This window comes from Xiphophorus hellerii, chromosome 20 (genome assembly GCF_003331165.1).
Source record: "Xiphophorus hellerii strain 12219 chromosome 20, Xiphophorus_hellerii-4.1, whole genome shotgun sequence".
Lineage (NCBI taxonomy): Eukaryota > Metazoa > Chordata > Actinopteri > Cyprinodontiformes > Poeciliidae > Xiphophorus > Xiphophorus hellerii.
The window spans coordinates 19,795,949-19,823,625 of NC_045691.1; the positions used below are offsets into that span (position 1 = coordinate 19,795,949).

At 37.9% G+C, this 27,677-nt stretch overlaps 1 protein-coding gene across 5 annotated transcripts in view; it reads left to right on the forward strand.

Moving 5' to 3' along the window:
- The window catches only part of scn8ab (sodium channel, voltage gated, type VIII, alpha subunit b), a 57,407-nt gene extending 31,051 nt beyond the window's left edge, over positions 1–26,356 (forward strand). For all 5 annotated transcript variants that reach the window (XM_032549375.1, XM_032549376.1, XM_032549378.1 and 2 more), the window contains exons 14-28: positions 2,924–3,162; positions 4,896–5,069; positions 5,235–5,591; positions 5,676–5,849; positions 6,552–6,839; positions 8,505–8,622; positions 10,144–10,298; positions 11,099–11,272; positions 15,300–15,422; positions 18,682–18,966; positions 19,048–19,101; positions 19,181–19,318; positions 19,879–19,983; positions 20,068–20,338; positions 21,004–26,356. In XM_032549375.1, coding sequence (XP_032405266.1) covers positions 2,924–3,162; positions 4,896–5,069; positions 5,235–5,591; positions 5,676–5,849; positions 6,552–6,839; positions 8,505–8,622; positions 10,144–10,298; positions 11,099–11,272; positions 15,300–15,422; positions 18,682–18,966; positions 19,048–19,101; positions 19,181–19,318; positions 19,879–19,983; positions 20,068–20,338; positions 21,004–22,157 — 3,809 coding nt within the window. In that variant the 3' untranslated portion in view covers positions 22,158–26,356. The remainder of the gene's footprint in view (positions 1–2,923; positions 3,163–4,895; positions 5,070–5,234; positions 5,592–5,675; positions 5,850–6,551; positions 6,840–8,504; positions 8,623–10,143; positions 10,299–11,098; positions 11,273–15,299; positions 15,423–18,681; positions 18,967–19,047; positions 19,102–19,180; positions 19,319–19,878; positions 19,984–20,067; positions 20,339–21,003) is intronic.
- Positions 26,357–27,677: the final 1,321 nt, after the last annotated feature.

Genomic DNA, 27,677 nt, shown 5'->3' on the forward strand with positions numbered 1-27,677 from the left:
ATGGAAAACTATGCATTTTTTCCAGTCAAAGCTGAAGGGAGGATGGATTTAGCTAAAAGAAAACATGAGGCTGCAAAAGACATGAGACTGATGCAAAGATTCACCTTTCAGCATCACAACAACCTTAAGCATAAAGCCTGAGAGACAATGTAACTGCTAAGAAAAATATTTCTGTATCAGAATGGCCCAGTTAAAGTCCAGCCCATTCAAACGTGAACGAGTAATAACTCAACAGATTTTCTTTTATAACAGGACAAAAGGTGAAAAAGATCATGGGTAGGATTACTTTAGCAAGGTAGTGCACATGGATCGGGGATATATGCCATTTCATAATAGTCATGACCAGGGGTGGAAATTAAACATTTTCTCTACCAGCCACAGTGGCTACTAGAGAAAATTTTTTACTAGCCAATCTACGGTGGCCGACAGGTGCAAATGCGCAGCAAAAGAGAAAACATGCAAACAAAAAAGAAGACACCCCCGAATGAAATGCAGCAAACAAAAAGAGAGACGCAAACACCCCCGAATGAAATGCAGCAAACAAAAAGAGAGACGCAAACACCCCCGAATGAAATGCAGCAAATAAAAAGAGAGACGCAAACACCCCCGAATGAAATGCAGCAAACAAAAAGAGAGACGCAAACACCCCCGAATGAAATGCAGCAAATAAAAAGAGAGACGCAAACACCCCCGAATGAAATGCAGCAAATAAAAAGAGAGACGCAAACACCCCCGAATGAAATGCAGCAAACAAAAAGTGTTGAAAACGGAAGTGCTCCAGACCACTAGGGGGAGTCAAAGAAAATAGTATTCATTTCTATGGGACCAGATGCAAGATTCAGAGAAAGAAATTTGAAAGAAAGTAAAGGTATCTCTCTGAATCTTGCATCTGGAAAGTGTGATTATTGTGAGAAGTCTGAAACAATAGAGCATGTTATTTTAGAGTGTTGTAAGTATGAAGAAGAGAGAAGATGCATGCTGAGAGAGTGTGTAGGTATTAAAGAAAGGTTTAATTTAATAGAATTTTTGAGGAGAGATTTCGGGAGTAGACATATTCAAATAATTATTCGGTATCTTAAAAAAACAAAGCTATTTCATAGGATATGAGTAGAGCAAGTTGGGTGTGAATGTGTAAAGAATATCAAAGAGGGGTATATAAAGCTATAAGCAAGTTGGATAATATAAGCAGGTGTGTATGTGTGGGGGTATGTTTAATCAGGAGTTAATGGAGGGAAAAGGTAGAAAGTGAAAGTTTATAGACCATCTCGAACCACACTCCATACTGGTAAGTGGCGGTAATGCTACTGTAAGTTTGTTGCCAACCGCCAATAAATACCAAGAAGAAGAAGAAGAAGAATCTTGCATCTGGTCCCATAGAAATGAATACTATTTTCTTTGACTCCCCCTAGTGGTCTGGAGCACTTCCGTTTTCAACACTTTTTGTTTGCTGCATTTCATTCGGGGGTGTTTGCGTCTCTCTTTTTGTTTGCTGCATTTCATTCGGGGGTGTTTGCGTCTCTCTTTTTATTTGCTGCATTTCATTCGGGGGTGTTTGCGTCTCTCTTTTTATTTGCTGCATTTCATTCGGGGGTGTTTGCGTCTCTCTTTTTGTTTGCTGCATTTCATTCGGGGGTGTTTGCGTCTCTCTTTTTATTTGCTGCATTTCATTCGGGGGTGTTTGCGTCTCTCTTTTTGTTTGCTGCATTTCATTCGGGGGTGTTTGCGTCTCTCTTTTTGTTTGCTGCATTTCATTCGGGGGTGTCTTCTTTTTTGTTTGCATGTTTTCTCTTTTGCTGCGCATTTGCACCTGTCGGCCACCGTACCAATCAGACATTTCACCAGCCACTAATTTTCTTTTGATTACAAACTCCAACAGTACAAGTAAATTGTATAAAATATATGATTTATTCTTACCTCTATGAAAACTGATTTACTAACAAGTTTACCACACATATGTACGTATACAGACTGATTTAACATAAAGCTTGGACACCTTAACACAGGTGCAGTGCAACAAGTTCACTTGAGATAATTACTAACAACAAACTTTAACTACACATCCCTAACATTCCTGCAATCATTTCCTATGTTGAACATTTCCACCGTTTGGCTACAACTCCCCCAGATAGTATTTACTGTAGATGTGTCTAGTCATTTTAAAACATTTCTAAATGGTATCAATAGCTGTTTTCGTCCATTTGTTTTCCCTTACTTATTACGTTTTCTATTGAAATTCACAATTATTCTTATTACTGAAATATCTCAGAACGTGTTCATTATTAATGCCACTTCATTCCTGTGTTATCTCAGTGTTTTTCAGAATGCCTGCTAGCTTAGTGTAGCTTCCTCAAAGTTTGTGCGGTAAACATATAGCGGTTAGCTTGACATATTTTTCTGAATGGGCTTATGCGCTTTTTAGCTTTTGTTGTAGTTTTTCTGACCCGCCCCGTCTCGTATCCGCTCACTTTTCTGGGACTCCGGTTAGCAACCGTTAGCTGAAATGGCGCTATTTATAAACTTAGAGGGAAGGGGCGGGCCAAGAAGGACTGAGGGATTTCATTGGATAAGCTCAATGTCCGTCAATGAAATCAACCAATAGGCTGTCGCAGTCGATAAAAATAATATTTAATATAATTTTTTTTTTTTGTTAAATTATGACAGCGTAGGGCCTCCAGATATGGACAGTAAATGCATCAGTCTGTAAACCAGACGGTCAGTCCTTCCCTGGATAGAAGTTCAAACTGAATGCAGCTTTTTTTCTGTTCAAATTGTCAAACTGCCACAATGGCGGGTGCGTTGCTCCAATTTACACGCCACTTCATACTTTTACCCGCATTTGGCCGGTGCTAATTTTCACCCCTGGGCATGACCTAAATTTAACTTCAACATATAATCACCATATCTGTTCTTCCTCATCCTGTAGAGTTAGAAGAGTCTCAAAGAAAGTGCCCTCCTTGTTGGTACAAGTTTGCAAACATCTTCCTCATCTGGGAATGCTGCCCCATCTGGCTAAAAATCAAGCACATCGTCTATTTGATTGTCATGGACCCGTTTGTGGATCTGGCCATCACCATCTGCATTGTGCTCAACACTCTTTTCATGGCCATGGAGCATTACCCTATGACGCCACATTTTGAGGAGGTCCTGGCCGTCGGCAACCTGGTAAGAGACGACAACGTTTACCATCTTCCATGCTCTTCTTTTCTCCTCCGCTGGAGCGACGGAGCAGTTTCACATCTAGTTTGTCTGCTTGAGCAAAACAATGCATCATTTCATATGTGCACTTAAGAACTCAAACTAACCACATAGAGTTATCAGATGGAAATCTCATTAAATATTTATTTCCATTTTAATGTTGCCATCTAGCCAGCTCTGCAGTCTTATCACCACCTTTTAGTTCACTTTTCTTTTGTCCGGTGCCCTCTTATACAAAGTCTGTGCTTTGACAAATATGTGAAATGTCTCATATTTTTGGCATCCTTCCTACCACTTGAAGACATACGTAGATGTGGTACGACATGGTTTAGCAGTGAACATGCCAAACAAGAAGACATTTTGATTTGGCTGAGTCCAGCCCCGGCTTCCTAAAAAAACCACTGTAGCACAGCAGTATTCACTCTGCGTCAGCACTGAGACAGGAAATGAGGTCATAAGCATTGGTTGCTGTCCAAAGTGAAACAGGAATTTAATTCACCCTGCATTAGAAGCTGGATGGTGCAGTGTGAATCACTGGGTGTCTTCTGCAGCACTGACTGGACACATGATTAGCTGTCGGGTGGGTGAATGTGCAGATTTTTGACCTTACCCTGGCATTTAAAATTTGCACAGTGTTAAGGTTTTAACGTTAGTGCATTTTAAGGTCATTGCAAGCAAGGTAGTTAGGGTTGTGCAAAGATAATTTACATGAAATCTTTTGAGGTTTATCATCACTACCACTTTTAGCAAAGTGTAAAGAAGTTTTTACATGTCTTCTATATGTAAAGACTTCTTTACATATATTTTAAAGAAATTGGCTGTAATTTAAGGTGTTACAGTTTCAATATTGCTCATATTTTAACACACTTAAATCAGTTTCAAACTGACTGCACATTTATTGATATCCACTTTAAAGTTTTTTCTTGTGAGGTACATTGTTTTTAAAGGTAGAAAAGTACTTACACCATCACAGTAATCACAGAGTATCACCCAACCCAACCCAGATCTCACAACATTATTTATTAAAACTGTAATTCTTTTTGGAAGTCGTAGTGAGAGAAGGCTCATCCGTTTGTAAAAGTTTGCATTGCCTTTCACAATAATTGGAGATAAATTGTTGAAACTCATTTTAAAGGACTTTAAACCATTAAATGTTACATTTATTCAGTGGAAATACCAAAATACATTTTAATCTGCTGTTTCACTGTTCTTTGTCTTGGCTACAAACATGAAGTGAAAAAAATAAAGTGTCTTTTATGAAATATCAAGCCATGTCACATGACCACATTTTCTACATATTGTGTGTAATACGATCAAGGATGCAAAATTTACAGTCTGTTATCACATTAGGACAGAGTAAGTTTCTTTTGCCATAATATTGCCATCTTGTTTTCTTCTAATATACAGAACTTACTTATCAATTAACATCTGTGAATAAGAGCTTAATGTTTTAAACATAGTCTATAAGCTTCCAGAAACTGTCAAATAATTAGCAGTTAAATAAATCAGAAAATTAGTTTATCTACCATGACATGTAGATAAACATGAGCACTAGGCATGCCAAGTGAAGAGTTAAGATAATGCAAATCTCAACACTATGTAATGTTGATAGATCGTTGCTTCAACATGAGTAGCAATGAAGTGATATGTTCCTCCTGAGTCTCACTGACATCTCTTTTTAAATTGGTCTCCCCCTTTAGGTTTTCACCGGCATCTTTGCTGGCGAGATGTTTGCCAAGCTCATAGCCATGGACCCCTACTACTACTTCCAGGAAGGCTGGAACTGCTTTGATGGCTTCATTGTGACCCTGAGTTTAGTTGAACTGGGGCTGGCGGACGTGGAGGGACTCTCAGTTCTCAGGTCTTTCCGATTGGTAAGCAAAACTCATGTCTCGTATTAATGTTACAGAAATATGAGATGTAATCATCAGATTTCTATTACCTGAAGTTTAGGATTAAACTCTGACTTGATCTAGCTTAACTAATATGTGTTAAATAAGCTAAAAATAAGACCAGTTATTCCTGTTTTCCATTTACAGTTAAGAGTGTTCAAACTGGCCAAGTCGTGGCCCACACTAAACATGCTGATTAAGATCATTGGAAACTCGGTGGGAGCTCTGGGTAATTTGACCTTGGTGTTGGCCATCATCGTCTTCATCTTTGCCGTGGTGGGAATGCAGCTGTTTGGAAAAAGCTACAAGGACTGTGTGTGTAAGATCGCATTGGACTGCGAACTCCCACGCTGGCACATGAACGACTTCTTTCACTCCTTCCTGATCGTGTTCAGAGTGCTGTGTGGAGAGTGGATTGAAACAATGTGGGACTGCATGGAGGTGGCAGGACAAGCCATGTGCATTATCGTCTTCATGATGGTTATGGTTATTGGAAATCTGGTGGTAAGAAAAAAAAAATCACATGATCATAGTAGCTCATGTACACTAAGCTGTAAGGTTTCAGAGTGTTTTGTGTTTCCTTGTAAGGTGCTGAACCTGTTTCTGGCTCTGCTGCTGAGCTCATTCAGTGCAGACAACCTCGCTGCCACTGATGACGATGGAGAACCCAACAACCTTCAACTCGCTGTTGCCCGCATCAAGATAGGAATCGCCTGGTTTAAAGCCAACATGCGAATCTTGGTAGCTACAGTTCTCAAAAAGGTACGTGACGCTTAGGCATCAACGTATGCCAAGGTTTTAAAAAGTTATGGTTTTAAAGCTGCCAAGATTTCCATAAGGGCTGTCAATGAGAAAGTGTCAGTAAAAATTAAACAAAAGACATTTTAAAAATATTGATTATTAAAAGAAAATTGATGAGCCTAAGTTAAAGAGCCAGACTGTCACTGGGTAATCTTTGATTGAGTCCTGGAATTGTGACTTTAGGGAGATTTTAAAAAGACTAAAATCAGCAAGAGAAACTTCAATTGTTCTTCTAAAAACATGCAGTGAGGTCATAAAACGACTTTTAAAGTCTTAGGGACGACAGTCATCCACAAAACCCTGAAATCTGCAAATACTTGAGACTCCTCATAAAAACGCTTTTTACTTCAAACTCCAAATATACCTTAATATGCATTCAAACAACCAAGAGGAAACCTTATTGCAACACCACAGAAGCTAGCATTTACAGTCTTCCCTATATCCACTCCTAGGAGTGCAGAAATTAATGGGGCTTCTGGATTGGCTGCTTTGCAAATAGCATGTTAATTAGCATTGTACCTAGGCATTTCAGCTGTCCAAACTGCAATATCTTTTGAATATTTTTATGAAAAAATCAGTTATTTAAAATCTCAACATTATCGTCTACCTCCATGTTTTCTAGCAGTATTTTTGTTTGTCTCGTTTTACTTTCCTGACAAGCAGCCTATAGAGGACGAGCAGAAGCCTTTGGATTATGAGGAAAAGCTCAACTGCATAGCAAACCACCCTGCTGAAATCAACCGTGAACTGGACTACCCCAAAAATGGCAACGGCACCACCAGTGGCATCGGGAGCAGTGTAGGAAAGTACATGATTGATGACGACTATATGTCTTTTATCCACAACCCCAACCTCACCGTGTGCGTTCCCATCGCTGTTGGAGAGTCAGACTTTGAAAACCTCAACACGGAGGACTTCAGCAGCGAATCAGATGTGGAAAACAGCAAAGATGTGAGTAGAAATGGGTGGCTGGCTATTCAGTAGATTTTTCAGGTAGATGAAACTGTCTGAAGCTTTGAGTTCAATCCCATAGTTTCAAACTGAAAAATTTGAAATTGAACAATAACAAGGTTCTCATTTTGAGTTTCTGTAAAGCTTAGACCCAGCAATAATGATTTTGCCTGATTTTTGTCTCAGAACAATTATATTAGAGATATACTGTAAAATAGCTGTGAACGATCATTAACTCCTCTTTTTAAGAGCAGAGAATTGACTGTAAGTCAATTCCATTATTATTTTTATAAAAATACATTTAAAACTGTCATTGAAAGCTGTCTTCAGTATCTTATTTTAGTGATTAGCACTGTTAGTCCAGCTAGCATTACATAATCATCACTCTTTGTGTATATATTTTTAACATTATTGATCGTTTGCTTAAGTTTGATATTTCCAAAAGGTTGCCAACATTTACAAATCCAGCAATTTTCTTACTCAACAGAGGCTGAAAGCTCAAAATGAAACAAAGAAACTTCATTGGACCCCCTTTATCCTTACTGTCATCTGCTGAAAGTCTTGCTCTTTTTGGCAATCTGAATGATTCACAGACATGTTTCTACGTGTAGAAGTTATAATTTCCAAATTTAAGTAGTGTTCAATTCTTCTGCGTCCTCTGACCATATTTTCAACAGCTTGGTCTTATAAATAGCTTCTTTTCTCAGGAACAACTTCCACATGTATGGTGCATAAATTATTGGAGAAAAATTGGACTTTTGAGTTTCCAATCAGTATGTCACCGTTCAAGCCCAATCAAGCTGATTATTGTCAGGTTCAAGCAACCAGTTGATTTCTCTGTGCGTTGCTGAGAAAATGTTACATTTGTTAAAATCTTATCTAAGGTCTGCAAAGTTGGTATTGACTTCCAGATGAAAACACAAAGTTGGCGTGACATTTCAGAGCATTCATTTAGACAGGAATGCTGTTACACTGAACAGAAATGCTGAGTAGGCAAACAAAAAATGGCTGAGACAGACAGAGAGCAAGCCTGATGAGGCAATAGAAACATTGCCATCTGTATGTTATGATGTACAAACAGCAAAAGCCAGACCAAAAACCTGTAGACATTTATAATATGCAGGTCACCTTCATTTGGTTCATAGTGGGACAAATTGAGATTATACAGCTGCATCACGATTATACCTGCACCTGGTTCTTATACCATCAGTCACCTCAACTCATCCTCCCTGCACAGCATGCAGTAACACAACACCCTGCAGAGGAGACGGAGCTGCTAGCAGAGTAAAAACTGCTAACAGCTAACAGAATTATATATTTGAAAGTCTCATTGTTGATATTCTTTTGTTTTTATTTGGTTAACTAATATAGTTTAGTCCATTACTTCATAGTAGATGAATCATTCAGTGATAACAGATCTGGATTTTTATAAATATAGAAATGAGCATCAGTAGTAATACAATTAAGATTTATGTTTACATTTATACATGGATTATGATTTTTTAACTTTACTAGAAAACTGTTAGTAGTACATTTGCATATTTAGAAAATTGGGATGTACGTGAAAGTTTTGTTCCCCTGTTGTGAGCAAATAATATAGCTTCTGTATCTAATCAATTAGCTGAGTTTGTATTTTAAAGAATGGGTTGATGTTTTTTGTCATAGTTGGATGACACCAGTTCATCTGAGGGCAGCACAATAGACATCAAGCCTGATGTAGAGGAGGTGGCGGTGGTTGAAGTCGTGGAAGAGTATCTTGATCCTGATGCCTGCTGGACTGATGGTACGTGACACTCAGCATCTATCAGACTTTGTGGCTCAGATGTGAAACAAAACCTTAAAGAAAATGTATGTTTTAGTGCATTTACTTTAGTAGTAGAATCTCACATTAACTTTATCTTTGCACCCTGGTGGTTGCGTTGAGATGGAGTAAGGGAGGTAAAAAGAAATAAAATCAGCAATCTTCCCATACTGAAGTGTGGCAGCGGCGTATTACCAAGTCTTCATGACAACCATTGAACACTATGATATGGAAACCAGTTATATGATAGGCATTCCAAGACAAAAGCCTTTTCTATCCTGCAAATATGAATGTAAACACGGAGCTGGCTAAACTCTACTAGCACTTTAACTGGAACTGGGTGCCTTAATCAAATTAGACTAAGACTCCAAACACTCCAGGTGGATTTGTGGTGAAATATCTCTTTCACACTTATAAGTGAGGATGAGGATTTGTGATGATGTGGGGATGTTTCTCTTTCAAAGGAACCTTGTTAGAGTCCATGGCATCATGAGCTGTATTAAATTAGTGGAGCAGAGAAGCTGAATGCTGCTCCTCCATGTTTGGTTCTGGTTCTGGGGAAGCAGAGCAGATCATAATCAGACAACCTGAAGGTCTGGAAGGTTGATACAACTGCAGCAGATCTTTAATGTGTTGTGGTGCTAAACTGTTCAGTGATTTATAAACTGACAGTGTTTTAAAGTTTATTCTCTGAACTACAGAGAGCCAGTGTAGAGACTTTAGAACTAAGTTTATGTGCTCTAACTTCCTGGATCCAGAGCTTTCTAGATTGCAGTAATCAATGAGACTTAAGATAAACGCATGGATGAGTTTCTCTGGATCTTGCTTTACTCCTTTAATCCTGGAAATGTTCTTCAGGTGATAGAAGGCCAACTTTGTAAATATCTTTATGTTTCTCTGAAGATTCAGGTCTGACTTCATCACTGCACCCAGATTTTTTACCTAATCACTTGTTTCTAGCTGTATTAACCAAAGCTGTTCATAGAAGGGCATTTGAAATAATAATAAAAACCCTTAGATACAAATACTTACATTAAATATGTAAATAAATACATGTTTATTCTTCTGTTTGTATTTTTCAGTACTTTATCAACCACAAAATAAAGCAAATGTTATAACTGCTGTATGTATTATATTTAATATATACAGTATATGTATGTATCTATTTATTTTATTTTAGTACTTTATAGTCCTTTGTTGCAGCAGTTTGTGCATGTATTTTATTTGTCAAACTTACCCATTAGCATTACTGGGCAGGGCAAATGAGCAAGCTTGATGAGATACTACTATGTGGCATTTTAATTTATTTCATGATGAACATAATATATGACATATTCAAGAACTGAAAGAATCATGCACCACTGCAATGGACAACATCGTCTTACTCCATTTTATGAGTGGCAATTTGTATTTTAGTGACAATGTAAACTTTGTTTTGCAGTATGTTGGCATGTTGCGACTCTTCAGAATGTGTCAGCAGTCGTGTTTTCATTAATCATGCAGAGTGTGTGGCCAAATACAAGTGCTGCGATGTTCCCATCACACATGGATGGGGAAAGCACTGGTGGTTTCTGAGGAAGACCTGCTACCTGATAGTGGAACACAACTGGTTTGAGACCCTCATCATCTTCATGATCCTCCTCAGCAGTGGAGCTCTGGTAAAAGCACAAACACACCCACAAAGCTCCTTTTCATCTTCTAAAAGTACTCAAGGATTACATTTAATAGTATAGATTATTATGAAGTGAATCAAACATAGTTAGTTGCTGGTTTATATTAAACTTTAATATGCAACATTTAGGGTGTAAGAAAGAAATAAAAATAGAGAAGGAAATGGATTGCAATGATAAGTGCATAAATACACATTCATTTATGTATGGTGAATATCACTGGCCTCTAAAGATGTAAAGGAGCATCAATGTCTCTTGCTTGTTTGCTGCAGCTCCTCTTGATATTATAGTCCTAATGGATGACAAAGTGCTGTAATGCACCAACCTTTCAACCAAGAGGTTTCACCTTAGGTTTACAGCTTTCTGAAGGAAAAAAGGCCTCTGGCATACATGTCATGCAGAGATATGTCAGTACTCATCTTTTATTCATCTCCCTTCTCTTTATTATTTTTATGTTGTGTAAAGCTTCTGTTTTTATTGAAAACAGAGATTTGTCTCCATTATCAGGTTCAAGTTAAAATCAGTAGACTTGACTTACCTAGTTGATGACTGGAGGACAGGAAGCTGCATCTACCTCAGTATTTATTTAATAGTTTTTGTTGTGTCATTGTGCACATGTATCACCCTAAATGTCAGCTCAAATGAATTTTTTATTTTTTGCTTTATGCTTTCTTTTGTCAGAAAGATTAAAAAAGCTCCCTCAGCCCTCAAGTTCAATACAAATACAAATGTCAGAAAAGGATTTTCACAATTAATCTTCTGTCCAATGTTATTCTGCTACATTTCAGGCCTTTGAGGATGTGTACATTGAACAGAGGAAGACAGTGCGCATCATTCTAGATTATGCTGATCGAGTTTTCACCTACATCTTCATCCTGGAGATGTTGCTGAAATGGGTGGCCTATGGCTTTGTCAAGTACTTCACTAATGCCTGGTGCTGGCTGGACTTCTTCATTGTGGATGTAAGTACACTTATATTCTGCATAGTTATGTTAAGCCAATAATTTTTTAAAATCTCCACCATGAGGAGACTTAAGAAGAGGAAGGTTCTAGAAAACGCATATCATGGGTTAATTTAAAATTAAAACAATATTGCACATTATAAATTCAGTTACCAGAACGTATTGGTAATAAATATTTTTAAACACATCTAAGGTTATTAAATTATTTTAGTAATAACTTTGGTTTTGAATGTCTTGTTTTTTTATTTTTGCTCACAAATTTTTTTCCCATTAGTTTTTAAAAATGTTAATAATCAACATTAAAAAGTCTGATGCAACTGAATAAAGCGACATGTTTCGAGTCTACAGAAACTACATTGAACAACAGTAGCCCAAAAAAATTGGACCTTGTGGAAAGAGAAAGAGAGAGAATGATACTCCAGACCATTTTTTAATTCACTGAAGCAGTTTGTAGAGCTGGATATTGTTTTCAACCTTTATTTGCTTTTATATTGTGCTTGTTTACAAAATACCCAAACTTTCACTGTTGCTCACTGGCAAATCTGTCAGTGCAAAAATGAAGAAAACTTATGATTTGAGCTAATATGAGACTTTTTTGAGTCCAGATATTTACTGACATTGCTGAAGGACTCCCCTATAGTTCATAGCAAAGTGGACTGTAGGTAAACATAGAATATTAATGAATATAATAAATAAGTTAAGCATATTAATTTTACAGACACAAATATTAAATGACTGCTGCTGCACAGAAATATGAAATTGTTGGTTATTCTCAAATATATTGTAGAAGATGTTATAGTACTTCATAATCTTAGCTGAGAGGGCCCAAAAATGTAGCCTTTGGGAACCCCTAACGCAATATAAGTATTTAAGTACGTTTATTTTGTTGTTCTAATAACTTCTCACAGTCAAAAAAGTACACCATCTTTCAGTTCTAGGGTTTTAATGTATAAATGACCTGGTCTTCACCTGATTTTACAGTTGCTGAAATCTTACATCAGCTACACAAAACCACACACCACATATTTATTCATGTCATCAATTTTGAAACAAAAATGAAACTGAACTAGAAAAGTCCCTGGAAAACTAAGCAAACCCTGAAAAACCCTAGATTAGTTCAAAAAGAAGGTGTGCTTAATTTTACTTTGACTGGAATACAGATGATGTAGCTAACCTAGAAATGTGCACAACTTTGACCTGCTGCCAAGTATCTGTTAGTAATTGTTGTTCATTGTTTGCAGTTCAGTTGATTTTTGTTCTATGTCTTTTTGTTGATCTTTTCTGTTTTTAATGCCAATGTCTGAATGCCAATTTGGGTTATGTCTGTTCTTTTGTCCACATTAGTAAATCTAACTCAAGAAGAAGAAATTACCAATACAACCTGTGTTTCCTTCCCTGCCAAAAGATGGAAATGTTCCCTACTCATTTTTCATACTTCTTTGTATTTCTGTTTGAGGGTAAATCCAAAGTTATACTCTAGTATGAGTTGGCTTTTAATATCTGAAAAACTACAGCAGCTACAGATGTTGCAAAAGGCTATTTTTGTTGTATACCTCCCAAACAATTTTTCTATATATTGTTTTTTTCTATTTATAAATAGTTATTTATTTGATCTATCTCCACACACGTCTGTATAACAACTATTTTGTTTACAAAAGTAAATACAATATTTGTTATTGGAATACCAGATCTTATAATGTTATGTAAAATATATTGAATTTTACATTTTTTAAAAAAAATCAATGATTAAAAAAGCTGAACAAATTATATTTGTGTGTGAATCCATTTAGAATGGGGCTATGAATATCTGAATATTCTTCATATTCACATTATACATATGTTATTAGATTTTTTTTCTCTTTGTTGCTTTAAGTTTAAAAATTAATAATTGACAAATCCAATTTTCTACTATTTCACGTTGCATATTTTTAGTAGTAGAAAAAAAAAGAATTTTTTATAGATTGAAAAGATACAAACAAAGCATAAATTGTTTTCTTTGTATCTGTTTTGTTTTGTTTAATTAATAAAGTAATTAATTATTACTCTGCCTTCAATTGCGCCCCTTTTGTAAGGAAAATGCCTTTTTGGGTTGAGCAGCAGAGTGATGCTATGCTGTTTGTGCCCATGAATTTGCTAAATCCTCTTTGCCAAAACCAAACTCCTTTTGGTGAAGGCAGTGTGAAGGAGTGGCATTACACTCAAATAATTCTTCAACCAATGGAAATCTGATATTTCCAGTCTTAGAAACCAAACTCTATCATCCAAGATGTCAGAGCTCTCCTCCACAGAGCGGAGCTGATCCTGGTTTTAGGAGTAGAGAGGAGGAAACTGCTTGTCATCTTGTGTGATTCTTGCCAAGAGTGGCCAAACCTAGATTGGCTATTTGTGACAAATCCAGATTAAAGAATGTAATCTGATCCCACAGGAGGGGATGGGATGCCCACTGGACAAACATAACAGGGACTGGGCGACAGGTTGTTGTGGTTGTACGGTTCTCCCTCACACTACTGAAGCCTTGTTTGTTAAATGAATGAACTGTTTAAATTACCAATATGTCTTCAAACTGCAATCATCTGAAAAACCAACAACAAGCGTGTGTCAGTACCAGAATAAGGTGTCTGGCATTGGCAAAGAGGATTGGGTAAATCTTTTCATGGACACAGCCCACGCACACAACTCTAACAAACAAGTAATATCATTACTGCTGTGAGGGTTTGCTACAACAAAGAAATAATCAGTCAAGCACAAGTTTCTTCTTGTATTGAATATATAATAATATAATAAACTACAGTAGTACTTGCAATAAATTGGACAGTCCTCATCACAAATGACTAAAATTGGGTGAAATATATATCCAGAAGAGAGAGACAGAGATAATGGGTTGTCTATATATTAAATTTAGTTAAGTTTATTTTGTAGTAAGTAAAAGTTTGATCCATTTTGCTTTTGATAGACAGATTGGGTTTTTCATGTTCACAAAAAAAACCCAATTTATTTCTTGACCAAAGAAACTGAAAGTAAAATGTGAGTTCTCAAATGCGAGGTCCGTTTATGAATGCGTCATTTTAATGTGTTTATGCACAACACTGGCTGTACCTACTGTATGTCTCCTATAAGTCCAGGTTAAAATTTGAGTCTAGTAGGCAAACGCATTGATTCAACAATAAAAACCTTCAGAGGGGTAAAACAAGAGAATGACCCGCCATTGTGGCTGCTACACTTTATGAAGGTGACTGTAATTGTACAAAACTGATGCATTACTAGTTACATCACATCCTGTAAATACAACTCAATCCTTTGCCCTAATACTGACCTGTCCTCTCTCTCACAGCAGGTTCCAATAACTCTGTCTCTCTTTAAGTTAAGAGAGACATTGTGCACCTCAGAAGGGGGACAGAGAGGTCGGTGTTTGGGGGTCCAGGGTAAGGTTTGTGTGCTGTGGTGGGGATCCTACTTTCACAGGTTACCCTCTCTCTTCTAACCCTGAAAGTTGTCCTCAACCTCCTGCGTTCTCTCTCTTTCTCTCTCCCTTCTTTGAGTGAAATGCCCGCTGGTGTTGGTACCGTTTTGTACTGTGTACTGTGTGTTATATTATCGTGTCACATTGATTTGAGTGTTTCGTGAACACATCTCTCCTCCGATTTTGTCCCTTTGTTGGACTCTCTTCTCTTCCTCTCACTGTGTCAACCACAAGTTTCTTTCCAGGTGTGCTCACTGTGCTGTTAAGCTGGTTGTCACGCTAGACTGGCTTGCCAAAACTAAACCAAACACAAACATGAGGTTTTAAACAAGGGAAAAAACTCTGGGTACACATTACTGACCATTTTCTTTTTACTGTTTGAACCTTTATGTTGTAGAAGTATTCCTACACATAAAGGAGTTATTTTTGTACTCTGTATATAATCATTTAGCCATCCTTACAGTTGATTTAGGGCCAACTTTCTCTCTATATCCCTTCTAACTGTGTGGCGACTTTCTTCTTCTTCTGCCTCTGTCTTTCCTTCTCCTTCTGTCCCTATCTGTGTAGGTGTCTATAGTCAGCCTTATAGCTAATGCTTTGGGCTTCTCCGATCTAGGCCCGATTAAATCACTCAGGACACTGAGGGCCTTGAGACCCCTCAGGGCCCTGTCACGTTTTGAAGGGATGAGGGTAAGACCTAAGACTCCAGGCAGCTGCTCCTTTTGCATGCCGATTTAACAAAAAGCATCAACGCATGCTAGAAATGGCAAAAAAAACCTTGAAAATCTCTGAGGGGAATTTTTGCAGTAACCCTTTTAGTAGGCAAGAAGCTTTTTTGCATGGATTAAGATCATCTCAGATGGTTTAATACATCTGATTTGATTTATCATATTTCATTTCATATATGATAAATTTAGCGTTCTGTTAAAGCTCCTAGTGACTAAGTATTTGTAGAAAATATGACCCACTCTAAGGATATCTTGCTCTGACCTACCTGAATGATGCAGCAAAATAAAAAAAGTCAGCTCTGATTGGTGCTAGCTGAGAAACAACTAGAGGCTGGCGTGAACTGTCGCATCAAAACCTTAAATTCAAATTCAAGACGAAATAAATGCTATCTGCTACCAGTTGGTAGTCTTCCTAAAGTACTCAGATAGACAAATGAACTCACAATACCCTTCAAAGTGTTTGTGTTGTTTCAGCTTTTTTCACCTTACAACCATAAGCTTGTGATTTGTTTCATTATAATTTTATGGGATAGACCAAACCAAAGTAGTAATAACATCTCTCAACTAGATAGAAAATCAGTTTGTCTGAAGTGTGGTGTGCATTTGTTTTCAGACCCATCTGCTGTGATATCCCTAAAGAAAATACAGTGCAACAACTGCCTTGAAAGGTCACCTAATTCATCTATTTCAAAAAAATCCACTATAAAACTATATGTAGCAGTATTGCCTGAAATACATATCAGGTTTCAAAATTCAAGTGTACATTCGCCTGTGTTTTTCTTAAATCCTACCATGCTGTAATTTCTGTCACTTATTTTGATTTGATTGGTAATTTTTTATCCAAAGGATACTCTGATTGAACGGAAAAGACCTGTCTGAGATTGGCTGGCTGTGTGGCTCATTTAAATACACTTTAAGTTGTGAACACAGCTGTAAGTTTATTAACAATGTAATTTGCATGTAGTTTACCACGACCCATGTCAGAGAACGTCTAAAACCAAACCCAAAACTGAGAAACTTTTACAAGAAATTATGTTTTCCTTCCAACCTGACTGTCCATGAGCTATTTTAAATGAAGATGGGTAAAATGGAGTAAAATGGATTTCTCTGGATGTGCTAAGCTGGTAGTCACATATACACAATAACTTAGTAGCTGTGACTAAAGCTGGAAGTTTTTGTACCAATTATTGATTTAGTGGGGAACAAATACAAATTCTTGCCACACTTTTCAGATTTTCATTTGTAAATACAGCTCTTGGAAAAATGAAGAGCCCACTGCACTGAACCCTATTGAAAACCTCTTGGTTATTCCACCAAGTATTTGGTTCTGAACTTTTCCTGAGTTAAAATATTAGTATTGTTGTTTCTAAATCAATATGAACATTTTCTTGGGATTATTTGAGGTCTGAAAGCACTGCATCTTTTTCATTATTTTGACCATTTCTCATTTTCTGCAAATAAATACTAACATTTTGCTTGGAATTTCAGAAACATGTTGTTAGTAGTTCATAGAATAAAAGAACAATGTTCATTTTACTCAAACATATACCTTTAAAGAGTAAAATCAGAGAAACCGATCATCTTATGTGGTCTCTTAATTTTTTCCAGAGCTGTAAGTTAACATACTTTGCTCTACTTTGTGTTGGTCTATCACATAAAATCCCAACAAAAGACATATTTTGTGGTTGTCATGTGGTAAAATATGAAAAGTATTAGAAGGATGAATTATTTTTCCATATTAAAATCCTTGGTAAGTTTTACAGTATCACCACGCTTTATTAGGGAGTATTGTTAGGAAATCTAAAAAGATTTTCTCCTATTATAACTATCGTCATTTTTGAGCGGCGCTTGATTTGTGTGATGGCTCCGATCAGCCTCTGGTTGTTGTCTGGCGGAAAACAAAAAGTCCTGTCCGTGTCTGGGCTCAGCATCCTGACTTTTGCTCTGCCTGAGGTGTCCTGTTACCTGATCTTATCACAGTTTGGCTTTGGCATTGTCACACTGGAAGATCAACAAACTTCTGGTTGCATACCCCCCCTCCCTTCCCCTGCCATCTTTGCTTATCACTCTTCAGTGATTTCTCATCACTATGGTTTCCATCATCACACTTTTGCTATTATATTAACATCAATGCATTGACTCGTTTAGTATGATATTGGGCTGAAGAAAAAAATGCAAAAAGAGAAAAAAAGTTATATGTTTATAGTTTTGGTTTGTTTGGCTTTTTGTATTCATGGCACCTCTGTATGTAGAAATGCACATTCATGTATTCACCTGTGGAGGCTTCAATCCCTTCCTGCTATATAGAGTAGTTTCTTTTCACATGAGATGATAATTTTATTTGTCAAATTATTTTGGCATATATTCCATTGCGGCTGTTAGAGATTATATTTTTACACCCAATTAGTCTTTCGTACATATATTTAAACATCAACATAGAATATTTGGAATTGGTTCGGAGGAGTGTAACAAAACGATATGGCACAAAACATCTGTCAGAAGTTTTTGATCTAGTGTTAATACAATTTAATAAATCAAATTGCAGTTAAAGACAAACTTGTCAAAAGTTTCACACCGTTTAAAAAGATACTAGGAGACGGCAAGCCTTCAAAATGTCATGTTTAACTTTACATCAAAGGTGAGCATGTATCACATGTGAAATCTAGGCTGAAGACGTGGAAACTAATTTTTGCTATTATTTAATTAACAGATATGTTTTTTTTTCTACATGTGGTTATCTTTTTCATATTTTTATTTAAACTTTTTCATGAATGTATTCTTTTTGAAATATGTATTTCATATTTATGCTTTATATATTCCTCTTTCTTTACTTTACTTCTTGTTAATAATAATTATTTTTGCATTTTGTAGAATTATTTTTGCTTTACATCATTTTATCTTTCTGTAATTCTTTCATTTCACATCTGTTTACATTTATTTCAGTTACAATTATGTTTTGCATTTATTTTGTGCTGCAGAAAATGTCTGAAAATGCTTTTTAGTTTTTATTGCGAGTTAAAACTTGGCTTCAGTATTGCGTGTTGCCCTGCTCAGTATTGTTACACTCCCTATCAGTACATCATGAAAGGGTTTAACAATCACCAAAACACGCGAGCCTCTAATGTGAGAAGAGAGTGTGCATTTCTCTGTGTGTTGATGTTCATGTGCAGCTGCAGTGCGACTGTCAGTCCACAGTTTTGTTCCCTCACGGCTCTCTGCAGGTTGTGGTGAACGCCTTGGTGGGTGCCATACCCTCCATCATGAACGTGCTGCTTGTGTGCCTCATCTTCTGGCTCATCTTCAGCATCATGGGTGTTAACCTGTTTGCCGGGAAATACTATTACTGCTTCAACGAGACGGCTGAAGAGTACTTTCTGCCGGATGACGTCAACAATAAAACTGAGTGCTTTGAGCTGATTAACAGCAATCACACTGAGGTCAGGTGGAAAAACGTGAAGATCAATTTTGACAATGTGGGCGCAGGATATCTTGCACTTTTGCAAGTGGTAAGAAACCTTTTCTATTTAGGACACATTTTTCCTCTTGCAAATTTTAAATCTAATCTCTTGTGTCTACCTGTTTCACAGGCAACCTTTAAAGGTTGGATGGACATTATGTATGCAGCAATAGATTCCAGAAAGGTACGCATCTGCAGCTCTGACTGTTTGTCCTACATTTCACTGTTTAGAATAACTTTAATGTACTTTTGCCATCTGACAGGTGGAAGACCAGCCTGTCTATGAGGACAACCTCTACATGTACATCTACTTTGTCATATTTATCATCTTTGGCTCCTTCTTCACCCTGAATCTCTTCATTGGTGTCATCATTGATAATTTCAATCAACAGAAGAAAAAGATAAGAACTATTTTCTTTACCTTCACCTTTTCAGAAAGCAGTGTGTGTGAATTAGAGGGGAGTACTGTCTGATAGAAAATAAGAGAAGATCTGCAGCTGGCATCCATGGTAGAGATGTGCAAAAAAAATTATTACAATTACAAACGCTGCAGTAGCATAATCTGACACGAATAACTTTAGGATAATTTAGCTTTTTAAACACAGCTGCCCAACATATTGGCACTTCTAAAAACTTACAAGTAATATAGCTTGCATGGAAAAAATACCATCTGCTGAAATCTGGTGTCAGTTTTGATGCAAAACGGGAATAAGTGAAAAAGTTACTTGTGCTGCTGTTATTTTTTTAAATGAGGCAGAGATATAACAGATGTTAAAATTAATACTCTAGTAAAGTAAAGTGTGGCTGATATTTACCAAACAGTTTCTCTTAATCGTGTAAATTATCAATCATGTTGTTCTTTGGTCACATTTTCTTTTTCTGTCAACACATTTCAATGTAATTCTTGAATAAGTAGTTTAGGCCTCTGCAGATTATAACCAAACTGTTTTTGTCCCCTTACTTTGGAGGTCAGGATATCTTCATGACAGAAGAGCAAAAGAAATACTACAATGCAATGAAAAAACTTGGGTCAAAGAAACCACAAAAACCAATACCAAGGCCTCAGGTAAACATTGCTGCTCTTAACACCTGCAAACAAATTCTTACTTCCTTCAGAAATAATTATTTTTCTTCTCTCCTTTTTTTACAGAACCCTATCCAAGGAATGGTGTTTGACTTTGTGACACAGCAGGTGTTTGACATTTCCATCATGATCCTCATCTGCCTCAACATGGTCACCATGATGGTGGAGACCGATGATCAGTCAGAAGAAACAGAGGTTGTGCTTTACTGGGTTAACTTCGTATTCATCGTGGTTTTCACTGGCGAGTTCCTTCTCAAGCTGTCTGCGCTGCGCCACTATTACTTCACCAATGGCTGGAACATCTTCGACGTAGTGGTGGTCATCCTCTCTATTGTGGGCAAGTATTCAAAAAATGCTTTGTGTGGATGAAGGAAAACCAAGAGTGTGCTTCAGTGTTGCCTAAATACTACCCATTCAAATGGGCTAAAAAGGCAGTTTATAAGTGATAAATAGAAAGTTATACAAATTGTGGGTTTTTTTTTATTGTACCGTAATTATTTAACTTCTTTACGTCTGTAACCAGAATTTTAATTAATATGGTAATTTAGAAAAGAGTGATAAAGAGAAAGACAAAACTGGGTTTGCAGCTTTTACATCTAGAACTGAAAAATTTGTGAATATGAAGAAAACTCATCATTTCTGAAAGTAGTTTTCCAGTTTTTAGTTGTCATGGTTTGATTTTGAGCCTAATGTGTTTTTAGCACATAAAGAGCAAAAACAAATCTAGTTTTCTCTGGTATTGAGAGTAAAATAAAAGTTTCCCCTAGCACACCAAACACATTCATTCTAAGGCGTATAAGTTTCTAGTTAAGTAATAATTAAGGTTGTGAGTAAATAAATTCAATAAATAGCATTAAATAAACAAAAAATGGAAGTGAAATACAGAAGAGTGCCTACAAAACAGTGTCTTGTCATCTTTGTGAAATTTGTCTGAACTGACACTTTTTGTAAAAATTGTGACACCTTAACCAAGCGTGTTTGGTCTCTTTCTTGTAACCTCAGGTATGTTTCTGGCTGACCTGATCGAGAAGTACTTTGTGTCGCCGACTCTCTTCAGGGTGATCCGTCTGGCTCGTATCGGCAGGATCCTGCGTCTCATCAAGGGCGCCAAAGGAATCAGAACTCTGCTGTTTGCCCTCATGATGTCGCTCCCCGCCTTGTTCAACATCGGCCTCCTGCTCTTCCTGGTCATGTTCATCTTCTCCATCTTTGGCATGTCCAACTTTGGCTACGTGAAACACGGGGCCGGCATCGACGACATGTACAACTTTGAGACGTTTGGAAACAGCATGATCATCCTGTTCATGATCACCACATCGGCAGGTTGGGATGGCCTTCTGCTGCCCATCCTCAACTACCCGCCGGATTGCGACCCGCTTTTAGAGAACGCCGGCACACCCGCAACCGGAAACTGTGGCAACCCATCCGTGGGCATCTTCTTCTTTGTCATGTACATCATCATTTCTTTCCTAATCGTGGTCAACATGTACATTGCCATCATCCTGGAGAACTTCAGTGTGGCCACGGAGGAAAGCGCAGACCCACTCAGTGAGGACGACTTTGAGACCTTTTATGAAATTTGGGAGAAATTTGACCCTGATGCCTCCCAGTTCATTACCTATGCCAAGCTTTCTGACTTTGCCGATGCGCTTGAACACCCGCTGCGTGTCCCCAAGCCCAACACCATTGAGCTGATCGCTATGGACATGCCTATGGTGAGTGGAGACCGCATCCACTGCCTGGACATCCTGTTTGCCTTTACCAAGCGAGTGCTGGGCGACAGTGGGGAGCTGGACATGCTCAGGCAACAAATGGAGGAGCGCTTTGTGGCTGCCAATCCCTCTAAAGTCTCCTATGAGCCGATTACCACCACTCTGAGGCGAAAGCAGGAGGACGTGTCTGCAAGGATCATCCAGCGAGCCTACCGCTCCCACCTGGCCCGGCGGGGATTTGTGTGCAAGCGCAAACCGGCCAACAACAAAGCTGAGAATCAGGAGCAAGAAAAGAAGGAGGGCACTCCATCCACTGCCTCCCTGCCTTCTTATGACAGTGTGACCAAACCTGAAAAGGAAAAGCAGGATGACAACAACGAGGGCAGGGGAGAGAGGAAAGAGAAGGGCAGAAACCAAAAAGACATCAGGGAGTCTCAGTGTTAGGCTGGGGGAGGGTGATGAATAACCACATTAATAACAGTACAGATTTAACTAATGTAACTTCAAGCAGAGTGAGAGAAAACTCACCCACACAGATGTACAGATTATTTCATTTGCAAGTCAGAAAAAATAGTCCTCAATAATTTTGTTTACAGACTTCATTCCTATACGGATGCAGAGCGGGGCAAGAAACGACTGAACTTTAGTCAAACCAAACATAATCAGCATTCTGTGTGGCACTGTTATATCAACACAACCGATCCTAACAAAAAGGGGAAGGAAGACAGAAGAGGGAAAAATCCTACGTTTTTCCACCAAGTAACTCCACACCAACAGGTGGAAGGCAAAAACGGGAATCCAGCGCCGTGTGGCTGCAGATGACAAGGAAGCTGCTCGGTCTTTCAGCAGTCAAAGTGGTTCTGTGTCAGTGTGTAGAGACACAAATGACGGACTCACTCTATGAGCAAACAGAGGGATGACTGGTGAGTGAGAGAAAGACACAAACTGAGAGTCTAAAGTATTTTCTCTTGTTTTATTAAAACTAGAAATTTTTTTTGTCTTTTTGAGCAGCAAAAAATGCAAACCGAGAAACAAACCAACAAAAAAAAAAACAGAAGAAAGAACAATATTCAAACAGTTTGCCCATGTCGGTCAACTACTCACATTGTCTTTGTTACACCCACATACAAAATGCTTTATTTTACATGGGCTTTTTGCACCAAATTGGTTAAAGGGTCTGTTTATTAACAGGGGTTCAACCCGGGGCCAAGGGCTTCCATTTACTCAGAAAGATTTCCAGACAAATACATAAATAATTGTGCTTGTTCAATGCATAGAAATGACTTGCATGAAGGCATGTTTTGATCAGAAATCTTGCATGAATTATCATAGTCCACAAGACACTAATACGCAGACTTCACCGGTGGCTTGATGATCTGTACGATCGAGGCGTTTCTTTTGGTCAAAATTTTAAGAGTTGGGAGGTAATTTCTTCAACAAAAACAAGCGGTATGTGGGTTGATCGGCTAAAACTGATTTCATCATTTGACACATTTCAGATGTTTAATCTATAAACAATAGAATAAAACACCACCTCAATGTGTGAAATGCAAGCACTTTCTTTGCTGCTCGGAAGATTTTGGGTGTGTAAGATGAGGAAAAAAACCGTCTGACTGGATCAATGGACTGAAATGTTCGTTTGGACCGGAATGTTTTAAGGAAGCTTGAAAAGCATATGTTTATAATTTGTATGCTCCTGTCTAATGTTTCGCATCATCTGCCTTTTACTTTAATGTGAGCGGGAGTCTGACTGTCCGCAGTTTGGGATTTGGGCTTTGGCAAACCCTTTTCCGATTCCTGTTTTTTTCTCTAACCTTTATAAAAGGGCTCAGAAGAGTTTGGAGTTTCGTTTTAAATTGTTTTATTCGCTAATGTAAATGTTTGTTTTTTTCCCTTGTGTAATGCTGATGTTTCAGAGGGTGATGAGGCTTATATTGCAGTTTTATAAACCGCATCAAGCCGAGAGGAAAGCTGTTTTGTGCTGAAAGGTATGTTTGGGGTGTTCAAAGTGAGAGATGTAAACTCATAAATGGGTGATGAGAACATTGTGTGTGGAGAAGCCAAAGAGATCTGCCTTGTAATCCCTTGTTGTCCTTTACTGACGGAGTGGGACTGCCCATTCTGTTTTTTTTCTGCTGTCGTTATCAGACAGAGAGACCCTAGAAATGTATGCAATGCTTGAAAAATTCTTCCCTTTTTCTCAGGAGATATTATAGATGTATTATTAAGAGCTCTGCAACAAAATGCAATTGAATGTGGCGGGAGTATCATTATATGTAAAATCATGTTTAATCGTTTTTGTTTTGTGCCACTATTGGGGACAATGACTCTTGGCCGTCTCAGTCCGACAGCCGCCTCGGTCGGGGGGTCATTTTAGCGCTTCCTGGTTCAGATGTTTTGCCAACAAAAGGCTAGAGGCACCGCAGTGACCAGGTGACATAACCCGCTTATAACCGGTGGCGTATTTATGTTTGGGGCCATTTTAGTGTGGATTGAAATTGAATACAAAAAAAAAAAGGTTCACCCCGATTGTAAAACATAGGTCACAAGAGGAGATGTCACAAGAGTGAGTTGGGATTTGTTGGGTTTTTAGCAGCACAGAGGTAGAAGTGGAAAAGCCCAAATGTAAGCAGGAGTTTTGAGCTTCTCATTTTCCATTAACCTTCATGTCGCTTACCTGTAAAAAGAAAACCATACCAAATAACCGACAGAGCACCGGATGCATTTCTTCTTACGGTACTGTGAACCTGAGCACCACAACCCGGAGCATTTGCACTTCCTGCTGTGCAGCGATGTCACTTCCCTGTTTGTGAATAAGCCTCCCTCATCAGTTATTTCCCATGCTCCAGCTGCTGCATGAGATCTCCAGAATCAGTGTGGGTGTCAACTTGAACCAAATAAAAATCTGAATGACAAGCATAAAGCTATCACCGTGCATTTTCTCCAACATCTTCAAGATTTTTCTGATGGGGAAAAAAAAATTTAAAAATCAATTTTGCCGTAAATAAATACATAAATTCATAAATAAATGCTCTATAGGGCACAAACTGCAAAAGCTATCTTTTTTAATGAACTATAAATAATGTAATATATAATTTTAAACGCATGTGTAGTTTTTTTTTTATTTTGTTGCTTTTTTAAAATAATTTTTGTAAATACAGGATTACCATAAAGAAAAAAACTACAGCTATTAGTTTTAACTCTAAATACAAATAACCATAAATAGAATGGCTTCCAGCTGATGCACCTTTGTCACTCTAGGCTTTGATGCATTGTTAAAAGGTGTAGATTTTTTTTGTGTGTCACTTTTCATAATAAAGAGGGAAATAAGTGAAAAGAATCTATATTAAAAAGCAGAAAATTGTGTGTAAAGCTGTATAAATCAAAACTCACATATTCAGAGCTGTGTTACATATATATTATACATCTATTCTTTTATACATATATATATGTATATATATATATCTATATATATACATATATATAGATATATATATATATATATATATGTTAGAACCATGTCTGTAACTCAACTCTCCTGTCCACTCCCATTGAGGTGACACCAAATCCACTGAGTGTAAGTGATCCCATTTCTTTCTTTGTGCGGTACGCTCAGAGAATTTCCTAAAGTCTTTCCTGCCCAGGACTTTCCCCAGTATCGAGTATCGGCCTACAATGCATGATGTTGTACTGGCTGCTTGCTGAGAATTGTGGCGCCTGCCTTGGTGAGAGGATTGCACTACCAGCATACCAAGCCCCATTAACCCTACACACACATGCACACACACCCCGCCCCTCTCTCTTTTTGTACATGTGTGAAGATGTCTTGCCTCTGTAGTTTCCCCACTTTGTGTACACAGATGCAAAATGGCACACACATCACAGACATGCACACTCATTTTGGCCTTTTTGTAGGCAACTGCTGTTTAACCAGATCACTTCAATTGCTTGCTGCAGCCCCTAATCCTTCATGTGCCCCCACCCTTAACCTTAACACATTTGCTGCAGCTTAGAGTTGATCCTTGATTTTTGCTGACACTTTTAATAAGGTATATCTAACAATTTAAGGATTAGTTGTCTTAACTGTCTGTATGTTTGTTTATGGTGCAATATCTCTTAACGGCACGTGCCTTTTTAGCTTTCTATTGATAAATCCTGCAACGAAGATCACCCTCAGAGCGAATCAAAACCGGAGCATGACGACATGCTGAGTACGAAGCGAACTGAAAACTCACCACCTTAATGTAGACTGTCTGGACTAACATCGTGTAGAGTCTTGTAGGAAGTGCTCTCTCTCTCTGTGTTTTGTTGTGTTGCTGGCTCGTCAGCCAGGGAGACAACAGCTTGCCTTCTGTTTTACACTTCTGTTTTCTTTTCTTCTTTTTTTTCAGAGGTTGGTTTATCAATCAGTATATGAGGCCATTGTTTTGTAGCATGACTGAGATGAATTTCTTCTCTTTGAAAATAGCTTAACTACAAAGAAAAAAAGAACAACTTTTGACTGTCATTTCTTTAAACTGTTACAGTCAAGAAAGAGGGTATATGTTGCACACCACATGGGACAATTAAGTGAGAAATCGGTGAAAGAATGTCTTCATTTGAGCACGAACCTATTTCCAAACAATAAAGCAGCCTTCCAGTTATCTGTGTGGCCTGTGTCGTTTTTGGGTATAAAAAGCTTCCTATTTGGGATTTTATGTGATAAAGAAGCAGTAGTAACAAAAATATAAATGTGGCGAACATTTGTATTGAGTCCACTCAACTCTGGTGCCTTTAAATCTAATCTAATGCAATTAATTTTCTTAAAAAGGTTTCAAATTAATCTTAATATAATTCCAGGACTCTGAGGTTTGTTAGAGAATATTAGAGAGAAAACATCATCATGAAGATCAAGGAACACAGCAGGCAGTTCAGGGAGGAAGCTGCGGAGAAATTTAAAGCAGAAATATGTCATGAAACAATAAACCAAAATTCTGAACATTTCCTAAGTTCAGCATGAAATAGCCTACAACTTCTGGGAAAACTTGAAAATTTATGCTCACAAATGCTTTCCATTCAATCTGACTGAGCTTGATATTGGGTTACAGTCTCTGACTAGGCGAAACTGGGACAAACATGTAGCAACAACTGCAGCAAAAGGTGGATAGCTACAATTAATAGGGGCCAAACGCATTACACACCACACTTTTTAGATTATTGTGTACCAAAACTAAAAAAAGTTCCTTACACGTCACAATTATGGCCAAGCTCTTGTTAGTCTAAGACAGGAAATATGTTTATTTTATTAAATAGTTTGTGCTTTTGACAAAGTATGAGTTCAAGAGGAACAAATACTTTTGAAAAGGCCCTATGGCTTTATGTGCTCAGGTATGTCACAATGCTAAAACGGCAGGTGTGTGTGTGTGTGCATGGGTGTCTCTCCCCACCTTGTATTGTGTGTTTGTGTGGAGCACTGAATGAGGGAGCAGTGCGAAGGGGGTAAGCAGAGAGGGAGAGGGAGAGCACTGCAGTGCAGATAGATGAATGCAGTGGCCTGGGCTGAGTCAGCAGCATGTTCCCAACAGGCTCAGACTGTACAGTGCACTGTAAAGCACCTACTTACCCACAGCGAGCAAATCAGAGGGAGAGGCAGCCACTTTAGGGAAAAGGAACGTAAATGAGAACAATGAACATAGACTCATGCGGTCAAAAGCAAGTGCTCTGCTAAGGGTTTAACCTTCAGCTACCCGTAACCAATGATCCAGCTGTTTGATTCGACTCTGTTTCACACTGCATCATTGAGAATCACGTAAAATGAATTTATTTCTTTGATAATTGCATAAATCTGTTGTTTTTTTTCTTTATATGCATATCTACTCTAAACCATTCTGGTTTAATTTTTGTCCTTGGTAAGGTTCTGTCTTTTTAAAAATCTACCTGAATGTAGGACAGAGGTAGGCCATCGATTAAGTGGGTCGTTGGTGA